This window comes from Sebastes umbrosus, chromosome 14 (genome assembly GCF_015220745.1).
Source record: "Sebastes umbrosus isolate fSebUmb1 chromosome 14, fSebUmb1.pri, whole genome shotgun sequence".
Classification (NCBI taxonomy): Eukaryota; Metazoa; Chordata; class Actinopteri; order Perciformes; family Sebastidae; genus Sebastes; species Sebastes umbrosus.
In genome coordinates, this window is record NC_051282.1 from 13,250,657 (window position 1) to 13,261,930 (window position 11,274).

An 11,274-nucleotide genomic window follows, 5' to 3' on the forward strand; every position below is an offset into this window, starting at 1 on the left:
TGATTATGTCAACATGGCACTCACAGAGGAGGGAAACGTTCTTCAAAGTCAAGTAAATCAGACGTTATAAAACCCTTTCCATAACAGTTTTTTCCAGGACTGTCAAAGTTAACGCGATAATAACATGTTTACTCAAATTCCTTTTAATGCCACTCATTTCTTTAATGCATTAACGCAATCGATCTTTCGGAGGTTGTAGCGGGTTCAGTTTTAAAGCTAGGGTGAAGATACATCACATGAAACTAGAAAAAAAAGGAATCCATTGGTACCAACTATGTCATAGTAGTTTGTCGAAAAGAAGGCTAAATAATGCTCCAAACAAAACTGTCATGGCCATTTTCAAAGGGGTCCCTTGACCTCTGACCTCAAGATATGTGAATGAAAATGGGTTCTATGGGTACCCACGAGTCTCCCCTTTACAGACATGCCCACTTTATGATAATCACATGCAGTTTGGGGCAAGTCATAGTCAAGTCAGCACACTGACACACTGACAGCTGTTGTTGTCTGTAGGGTTTGAGTTTGCCATGTTATGATTTGAGCATATTTTTACGCTAAATGCAGTACCTGTGAGGGTTTCAGGACAATATTTGTCATTGTTTTGTGTTGTTAAATGATTTCCAATAATAAATATATTCATACATTTGCATAAAGCAGCATATTTGTCCACTCCCATGTTGATAAGAGTATTAAACACTTGACAAATCTCCCTTTAAGGTACATTTTGAACAGATAAAAATGTGATTATTTTGCAATTAATCGCGATTAAATATTTTAATCGATTGACAGCCTTAGTTTTTTCACCTTTTACTTTCATTTAAAGCCATTGGTTTGCATTTTTACGGAAACGACCTATTTTTTCATCCAACCTGAAATGAACTCCTTTTGTGGTAACAGATTTTTACTATAAATATAGTGAGTTAGCAGGAAAACTCTTTTAGCCATAACGACAACATGAGCACATCTGTTGTTGCAGACTTGTGACAGCTTTTTGTGTCTCTACCAAAGAAAAGAAACAATGTTTAGCTCCTGTGTTAATATAAAATGGACCATGATAAGCAAACCTCCCTGTTTTGTTTTGCTCTTTTTCAGAGCAGCCTTGCTTCCTGCTTCCTGATCGTAATGGCCCGGCCTCTCAGTAGATCGCTCTCCTGTGTCGTCTCCTTTGTATTCATGGTGAGTTATTCTTGCGTTTAGCCATCACAAGTGTTAATCACAGCCCGGCTCCAGGTTTTATAGCGCAACAGACTGACATTAACCCCAGCAAATACAGCTGCACCTGTCTCTAATAGCATGCTGTATGAGTCTTTGGTAGACCTCACATACCTGCATGAACATGCAGACATGCACAGACAAATTCAGACTGTGTGCTTATGAAACACATTATTAAAACAACTATCTATTAAAATGTACAGAGGACATGCACAAATGTTCCAGTCCTCGCCTCAAAAGGACATTTTTCGACACAGCTGCAGAGAATATGAACAAAGAGCTGTATTGTGTACATTAGCACATCATTTTACAGCTGAGTCCTTCTACTGTTTTGACATAATAAGACGACAGTGAAAGAAGGTGGCCTCTCGCTGGAGGAGGAATTTCAGATGAGTGCAAAGATACACCCGACTGGTGATGATAGGGACCTGAGAGGCTCCAGATTCTTTTCATCATTTGACGCTGCGACCTTTAACCTCTGAGACCCACAGGGTCGACTTTACTGTCTTTCAGAGGCTGTAGCAGGTTCAGTTTTAGAGCCAGAGTGAAGGTACTGGTATGAAACTAGAAAACCTAAGGAATCCATTGGTACCAATGGACATTTTCAAAGGGGTTCCCTTGACCTTTAACCTTAAGATACGTGAAACGAAAATGAGTTCTATGGGTACCCACGAGTCTCCCCTTTATAGACATGCCCACTTTATGATAATCACATGCAGTTTTGGGTATAAACCATGCACTTAGCAGTTTCCAGAACAGAAGTGCTCACCGTCCAATCGCCAAAAAATGCAATTCTTGCAGAAATCTCAAGATGTCAAAGGTTTTTGATACCAAATCACATCATGGCTTTTTCTATGGTGTTCCTCAAGGTCTTGGTGTCTTTAAGGTCTTATTGATAACATTTTTAAGTATTTAGAGAAAAAAAAAAAAAAACCTCCACAGAGAAAGGTACTGAATAAAAGTATGACTTTTCCCGGAAAAAATTATCATGATTGTGATATAATCATTTAAAAAGTTTTGGCAGGTCCGAAATGAATGCTTTGTTTATTTCTGTGGAGGATATCTGACGTTTGGTTCCCACTTCTTCTTGTGAGCTAATGGTAAAACGACTTTGGTATCACGTGGTATCTCTTGGTCATCAGTTTGTGTGGAAAAAAAACGGATAAATGGCTGAGATTGACGGTAAGTGCCTGGCAATGACTTGTTGTGAAGTAAATGCAATGAAACTGGGGCGGGAGAATGCGACATGTAGTAGCTGAATGTTATCAATGTTATCAATAGCACCTTTAATGTGGTATTTTTTTTTCAATTCTCAAGTGGTGAAGTTGTTAAATTTAGCACCAAATCTGTGTAACAAATGGTATCAACCCAAAATTTGCTACAACAACTTATGAGACATAATAGAACTTGGGAATGGACATCATATACTTCTTAAAAACTTAATGCTGCCATATGTTGAATTGGAGCAAGGAAAGAAAGTTATTTTTATAAAACTGTCACTATATCCTGACAGTAGTACACGAGCTTTCAGATGATGTACACCACTTCCATGTGATGTGATCTACTGTTGACCTGCTACCTCCCCCTAGAGACCCCTTACAACCCCCTAAAAAAGACAAAAACGTGGGTCTCAGAGGATTAGATGTTTGCATCTTCATTCTGCGTGGCTATCACAAATAAATACTGGGATTTTTCCTCACCGAGGTGAGGACTGCCTGGAGCATTACATCCTAACGTCCCCAGCAACGGTCTGACCAGTCTTCTGGAGAACTAGGAAACCATTTGCAGTCACAGCTGTGTTTGTAGAGGCAGGAGCACAGCTGGTTTGCATTGGTGAGCTGACCACAGGGATGTTGAGGTTGTTCAGATGAGGCTCAGTAGAGCAGGGGAGTGTTTTAATATCTGTAGAATGAGCAAACAAGGGACAAGCAGTAAGAGCGAGTATAAAACGCAGGAGTCTAATCTGGCATTAATCAGTATAAAACGAACACTAATTTTTGTTTAAGCTGCTGTGATCTGAGGTCATGCTTATTTTAGTTAGGAACTACATCACTGCTTGTAAAATTGACTTGAAAGGAGCTTTTTTCCTGCAGCCTCAGGCAGGTCTACAATCCTACAGGTTGTTGCCGTTATAGGCTTAATATTTAAGCCCCATCATCTCATAATTGTTTGGTGAGGTAGAGTTAGGAGTGAGTCAGCTGGATTTTAAACATTAGATATACAGTATAGTGGCTCATTTATTCTGTCTCTGCTGGGAGGAGGTTACTGACCGACTGAGACACCCAGAGGCAGTGTGAGCGTGGTGCAGCTCCGGCGTATAAAAGCAGCCAGCAGCAGTTGGAGTGACAGAGGACATGATTGTGCAACGTTACAGAGAGGCTGCCTGTTCTGAGAGCAGAGTTACTACTTGGTCTCAGAATGAGGAAACACTTCAGGTGAAGAAGTCTGCTGACTTTGGAACAGCACGAGAGGATATCAAGAACAGCCTGGATTAATTTATTGGAAGTTTATCTTCAGTTATGAGTAATTGTCAAGATCAGAGTGATCCTGATCATCTCCATGGATTTATTATTTCAACGGTAGGTTACATATCTTTAATGTAAAGGACTTAATAGTATGCCCTGAGGCTTTCTTTCTTTCATTCCAAGTTCAGTTTGTTTTACTGTGTTAATGTTAAGTCAAAAAAATACTCAAATTTTACTGTAACATTTACATTTTGGATTTATTGAAACTAAGTGGAGAACGTCCACTTTAAATCATAAAAACATTTAACAGAAAAAGAAATGAAACGCCCTCAAATCAAATGCAAAAATGGAGTGAAATGTTTCTTTAAACTGTATGGGACTACAAAGGAAATGTTTGGCTGTCATTAATATGTGTGTCATGATGTATTATCATCATTATGTGCTTTTTTTTTGTCATTTTCATGAAGTTTCTATTTATTATGTTTGTAACATTATATTAATACATTTTATAGTAGATAGGCACGGACATAGTATTTTTTTTGCATTTTAAGAAATTATATAATTACAGAATTACGACAAAACTGAATAAAATACAAATAAAATAAGATAAAGCACAGCATGTAAGCAAATAAAATACATGTTCCACATAATAAAAACCATGTGAGTAAAAATAGAGATTAGAATGAAAAAATTAAGAAAATAAAAAAGGCAATGAAAATCATGTTTGGTTAAAGAAAAAATAAATAAAATGCATACAAAGAAAAGGAAAACATTAAACACAATCGCTTATATAATCACTTTGAAAGAAAACAGTTCTAGCTATATTAGTGGTCCTCAACCTTTTTCGTGTCAAGGTACCCTAAATTGATACACATTATGTCACGGACCCACATTTGATAAGATTTTGCTTCAGGGACGTCTGAAAATATGTTAGTTGTTAGATATGATTAAGACCAGGATTCTATATTTGACAACTATAACCGTGGAGGAAGTGAAACCTATGATCAGAATAGTCACTGTTATGACTCCTACTCACATTGGGCTCACTAATATAGTGAATAAAATAGTGAAAACAAACAATTCACCATTTTCCTGGGGACCCCCTTAAACTCCCTCCGACCCCTGGTTGAGAACCACGGAGCTAAATAATATACAGTATATTGAGGAATATGTTTCACCTATCATTATGCACAACCATCTGTATGTAAATCTTGCATGTTTGCATGTATGACTTGTTCTTAGCTGCACGCAGTATGGATGTAATGATTTAACGTACAGTGACAATACTGCTGCTTTATGGTAACAGCACGTTTCAAGGAATGTGCGCAGGAGTTTTCAGTGTAAACAAAAACTGTCAGAACTTGTTCAGACTTCCCCTGTTGCCTCATAAAGAGAAAAATGAGGCTCTCAGAGAGGGCTGACAACTAATTTGTTGCGTTTTAAAGTTGAGTCACGTCGCTCTGAGGATCTTTGCTTGCCCGCAGAGACGACAGTAATGAAATGCCTTATTTGAAGTGATCCCCCGGTGTGATGTTGATATAATATTTGAAAACCTGTTAGGGACTGTGTGAAAATGATTAGGGTGTGAAAGGGGAGCATTAAAGGGAGAGGTTTTTATATGTTTCAACATTCTTGTTTTTCTTTTCAGTATCTTCTCAACCAGAGGAACCCCATCATGCCCGGAGCCCGGCGGTGATGCTGGCCATGCAGCGCTACAACTCCTCAGGCATTATCGCCTCCCTCCCCTCCTGCAACCACACCCCCGTGGTGCAGGAGGCCGTAGTGGTATATAATGCCACCCGTCCAGCGAAGAACCCCATGTCCGCTGGCCTCACCATGACTCTGGGCATCCTCTTCAACGTGGTGGCCCTCATCATCCTCGCCAAGGCTTACAACCGCTTCCGGCGGCGGTCAAAGGCCACTTTCCTGCTCTTCGCCAGCTCCCTGGTGGCGACAGATCTGGTCGGACATGTTATCCCCGGAGCTCTCGTACTGAGCATATACACAGCAGGCACAGCTGATGCCGTTCGAGGCGATCCCGCTAACCCGGACGCGTCTTGTTTGTTTCTGGGAGGTTGCATGGTGTTCTTTGGCCTTTGCCCTCTCTTCCTGGGCTGCGCCATGGCCGCCGAGCGCTGCCTGGGCGTCACCAAGCCTCTGCTGCACGCTCGCCTGGTGACCACAGCACGGACAAAGATGGCGCTGGCCCTGATCTGGCTGCTGGCTTTATGTGTGGCCCTTCTGCCCTTCTTCAGCCTGGGTGCCTACACGTACCAGTACCCGGGGACGTGGTGCTTTATCAGGGTGATGGAGGGCACCGAAACGACAGATCTGGTCTTCGTCATGCTGTTCTCTGGACTGGCTTTGAGCTCCCTGGCCTCGGCCTTCGTGTGCAACACCATCAGCGGGATCACGCTGGTGAGGGCCCGGCTAAAGAAAAGGTCCTGCTCCCGCCACCGCTCAGCCAGGTCCCACGACACTGAGATGGTGGTCCAGCTGGTGGGCATCATGGTCACCTCCTGCATCTGCTGGAGCCCTCTGCTGGTGAGAATGGACAGTTTACTACTTTGCATCACTACACAGCAAGCTGTTGAGAACAGCAAGAAACAGGAAGTTTTGAATTTTACGGTCATTCCAACTGAGTAGCACCACTGTTTTTAAAAATGTAGTCATTCCAGTCTATCAGGAAATGATCTGTAATTCACATTAATGAGCACTAACAGATCTTTGTTCATGACAGTATTAAAGGTCCCTATTATAAAGCAGGCTTAAGTCCTATATAAATACTGTGAAAGTATCGAAACACTCAATCCACAGGGAAATACACACAGCCTGTATTCAGAAACTATGCATTTGAAACAAGCTGTCAGGATTTCTGCCCATTTGTGATGTCACAAATATACAATATTCAGACCCTTGACACAATTTTAAACGTAAAAGCATTCTAAATGTGTCCCAGTTTATTCCTGGTTGCAGTGTGTGTGAATGTCATCAGCTGACAGGAAGTACACATGGACCCAAGCTGTTGCCTAGCAACACAAATCTGTTGCAATTCTGTCAAAATGCACTAAAACGGAGCGTTTCAGACAAAGGGAAAATACAGGTATATTCAGGCGGACGGTATGAGGAAAATACATTTTTTTTTAACATTACAGCATGTAAACATGTTCTAGTAGAAACACAAAATACAAGTATGAACCTGAAAATGAGCATAATATGTGACCTTTAACACAGAAAAGTTTGTTGCCTTGCCTTAACATTCCTGTTGCAGCTGAAATGTAATTTTCTTAAATACTGTCAAACAATAGTTTAAATCCCCTTAACATACACCCTTTCTATTCCTGTATAGCATATGTAAAGCTGCAGTTGGTAACTTTGAGCAAATATGGTAAAATATTATTTAATAAAACTGTCACTATATCCTGACGAGGTGCATGACACAGATAATCTGTGAAAAAAAAATCATGTTCTTCTTTGTCCTCCGGTGCTCCTAATGGCATTTGCAAGATTTCACAGACCGGAGGAAAACAACCAATCAGAGCCGAGCTGTCTCTAATGCAGCTGTCAATCACTGGCCACAAAACTCTTGAACTCCGAGCAAAATATTAGGGATGCACCAAGATATATATAATATACTGGAATTTGAATTCATGTGTAAGTTTAACACTTGAATTGTAATTCCTGTTAATTAAAAAGAAAAATTACCAAGTTGCTGGTGCACGATTTATTACTTTAATAATTAATAACAATTCAGTAAATTTACATCTCTGTATTTATTTGTTACATTTTGTTTTACAAAGTTAGTAAAGCAATGTTTAAGTCAAGCCTGATGTTGCCTTACACATAACAGAATGATCCCAGTCACTTCCACACAGTGAGGCATACAGCTTATTAATTAAACACGGGTATTGGATCAGTACTCGGTACTCGGCTGCTCGGTTCTGATTGGTTGTTTTCCTTCGGACACTTTGAATTCAAATGCCATTAGGAGGAGGAGGCAGATGAACCTGATTTTTTTCCCACAGATAACCTGTCTCATGCACTTCTGTCAGGATATAGTGACAGATTTATAAAAAATAACTTATTATCATATTTGCTCAAGGTTATCAACTGCAGCTTTGATTCACATTAATGAGTACTGGCAGATATATGACAGTATTAACATTGAGAAGAGTTCGTTGCCTTGCCTTAACATTACACCTTAACATCTTTTTGAAAATTTAGCATCTCCACCAAATTAAAAAAAAACTTCTGTGGGTTTGAACAACGTTAGGCTGCACTGTATGAGCTTGCAATGAATGATGAGTGAGGTTTAAGGGGTTATTAGATGGTACAAGATGAGCTAAACTTGTCTAATTTTTCTTTAGGTCTTTGGACTGATGTCAGCCACACAGTCCTACAGTGGCTTCCTGGGCAATGACAGAGAGACTTACAGGGGGCTGATGATAACAGGTGTCAGGATGGCAACCTGCAACCAGATCCTGGACCCGTGGGTCTACATCCTGCTGCGACGCGCCGTCCTCAGGAAAATCTACCGCATCACCAAAAGACAGGCCAGCTTCAAGGGGAGCACGTTCCGCTCTGTTCGCTCTGAGGTCAGCTCTTTTCACACCTCGGAGAAAAAAAGTGTTAATAATAAGATTTAAATGGACTTATGGAGGAAGAAAAGGGACGTGGCATCTATCGCTATCTTTTAGGGATGCCCTGTTTCTTGCCAGCGGGATCACCACTGAGCCCAGCAGTCCATCATGGACTTAAACTCAGTGTTAAAAGGTCCCAATGAAAAGAGCTGTCTCTCTTGGCTGGTGGGAATGAGACCCCTGGTTTATGTGTATGAAGTATATGTGTTGGGATCCAAAGTGGTTAAAAAGTGGAAGATTTGAAATATCACTGACCAGCTAATGATAACCTCTTGGGTTGTTGTATGAGCCAGTGTTAGACTACAAACTGAATTATAAACTGCTAATGTTCGCATGGCAGTCCGTCCTCTACGAGAGCAGATGTAAATAAAAAAAAAGATGTTGTCGGTTGGAGTATAATGTGTTAACTTTTTGCTGAAGTGAAGACTGTATCTATTCATAAAAAAAAAAAACATCTCAACTCAAAGTTCTCATTTTGTTCTCTGACACAATGTAAAAGTCAATGACTTCTTTAAATGCTCACATGAGGGAGCCAAAGAAAAGGCTGTGTGGTGTTACCTCAGCTTGAAGATGTGAAGAACACCATGTGTGTGTCCAAATGTTGTGCTGTGACATGAATGTGAATGTGTGTCTGTTATTGTGTGTCTGTAAATGTGTCTACAGTATTTTACCCCCCCCCCGAGTGTGTCTGGGGGATCGAAGTGAAGATGCAAAAAAAGCTAATTGAATGTGATATTGTCAACAAAGGGGAATGTAAGATTTGATAATAAATGCTTATCTGTTGATGTTTCATCTTATTGTGGTTCATAATTGATGTCCCTTTGTCAAAATTGTATCCACCAATCATTGTGTTCATACACTCACAATGGTATTTAATAGGCGACATAGTTATGTTGTTGTGTACTTTTTGGGTAATATTTTGAATTAATAGTAGTAAAATATTATCAGTAAAAAATAGTAAAAGTTATAGATATTTTTTTCTCCCCTCATTTGGGGCGCCCCTATGGACGGATGGCGCCCCTATGCCTAGGGCCGGCTCTGCTTAATGGCAGCATGTATAGACTGAATAGAAAAGGGGCCAAGTATTGATCTTTGTGGAACTCCACAGGTCACGCTAACCTGCTTGGAAGTAAGATTGCCAACACAGATACAAAATGATTGCTCTCTTACCTGAACCAGTGGAAGTGAATGGTGGCCGTGATTTACACGTTACATAATATGACAAAAACACACAATGTATTTGCTGATCACCAAAGAAATTGTCCCAGGATGACCTGCAATTTTTTGTTCCAGCACCTGCAGTTGCACTTAATTTTGAGTCAACATACAAACATGACTGATGTGTTTCCCTAGATCAGGAGTCAGCAACCTTTACTATCAAAAGAGCCATTTTAGGCAAAAAAAACAAACATTTGAGCATTGTGATGAAGGTAACGTAGTTTATAGTATATAGTAGTAAGTATGTAGTATATAAGTCTAATGCAGTGAGGGCCAAAGAGCAAATGTACTACAGAGTATTAGGGCCACATTGAGGGAAAAAACATCTGAGATTTCGAGAATAAAGCCATAACTTTACGAGAAAAAAAATTAATAACACGTAAAATGACTACTTTATAATATCATGACTTTATTCTCATAATACTAGGTCTCTTTATCTCGTAAACCTATGTCTTTATTCTCTTAATATTATGACCTCATTCTCGAAATCTCAGACTTAGTTTTTTTCCTCAATGTGGCCCTAATGCCCCGTCGTACCATCGTACATTAGACCTACAACAATGATAAATAAAAAAGAAAATGTAAACAAAAAAACAGTTATTCATTTCAACTTGTTTTTTTTTTTTAAATCCACAGGGAGCCACTGGAGAGGAGCTAAAGAGTGGCTCCGGAGCCGCAGGTTGCTGACCCCTGGTCTAGATGATCATTTCAAGTGTTATTTATTCAGATTTGTGTTAGTTATTTGTAGCTCCCTCAAAACAAAACAAAGGCCATGACATGCCACCATATTATGCCTTTATCTTCTGATCAGGATAAGAATGTCTTTTTATCAATTTCATAACAAGACACTGTGGTGGCAGTTTTCTGTTAAAACAAGACACAAACCAACGTAACAACTTGTCTTTCAGTGAATTTAATAAAAAGGCATACATTAATAACTAAAGCATCTGCAGATGGACTCACGAGCACAGCCACCTGTTGTGGACTATGGCAAGTGAGCCCCGAATACAAAGAGTAGTCAGTATTTATACATTTAAAGCATAACACGAAGATAAGTGCAAAGAAGAAAAGAAGAGAAGGATAGAAAGTGTATCATTACGTCAGCACACAGCAGACAACAGAGCATCACAAGACATAACAAGTATTTCAGCAATCTGTTGTTTGCAGTTACAGAGACCTAAAATGTCAGGTCACTGTCCTATGGTGACGAAGTTGAACATGTGAGGCCCTGAGATTATTTAAAGGTACAGTGTTAAACTGCAGATATGAAAATTGCCATTACAACACACACTACATTTATGTATTACGGTTTTATTATTATTTCTATGTGTATGTATACATATTTACAGTACATGGGTGTATATAGGTGTGTGTAGGTATATATACTCCTTTCCGATCTATTTATCATTATTATTGTTATTTCTTTTATCCATTTATTTATTTATTTATTTATTTTTTGTTTTCCCTTCTCTGGGATTATTTAATGCAAATCCATGTGTACATTGCCAAACTTTCCGTGTGCACCACATTATCTCCATCTCTACAAAGAGGAACAGGGGGGAATACAGGTCTAGGATAACACTGTTTCAAGCATGTTTAAAAAATTTGAATATATATATATATTAAAAAAATATAAAAAAAGACACACTCCAGCTGTGTGATTACATTTCACAAGATTTTCAGAGGCAAAGCAAGTGGTTTTAGCTATAATATATATAGTCACTTATTATATATATATA

General features: G+C 39.4%; 1 protein-coding gene across 2 annotated transcripts; it reads left to right on the forward strand.

The window, feature by feature from the left end:
- The first annotated feature begins 1,151 nt into the window (after positions 1–1,151).
- Positions 1,152–9,107, forward strand: LOC119501008 (prostaglandin E2 receptor EP1 subtype-like). Of its 2 annotated transcripts, none has more exons than XM_037791082.1 (3): positions 1,152–1,176; positions 5,326–6,221; positions 8,045–9,107. In XM_037791082.1, exons 2-3 carry the CDS (start codon positions 5,373–5,375, stop codon positions 8,321–8,323), a joined length of 1,128 nt encoding a protein of 375 aa, XP_037647010.1. In that variant the 5' UTR covers positions 1,152–1,176; positions 5,326–5,372; the 3' UTR covers positions 8,324–9,107. The 2 variants fall into 2 exon arrangements, with proteins under 2 accessions (XP_037647010.1, XP_037647009.1); XM_037791081.1 differs by lacking the exon at positions 1,152–1,176 and adding an exon at positions 3,467–3,791.
- The last annotated feature ends 2,167 nt before the right edge of the window (positions 9,108–11,274 follow it).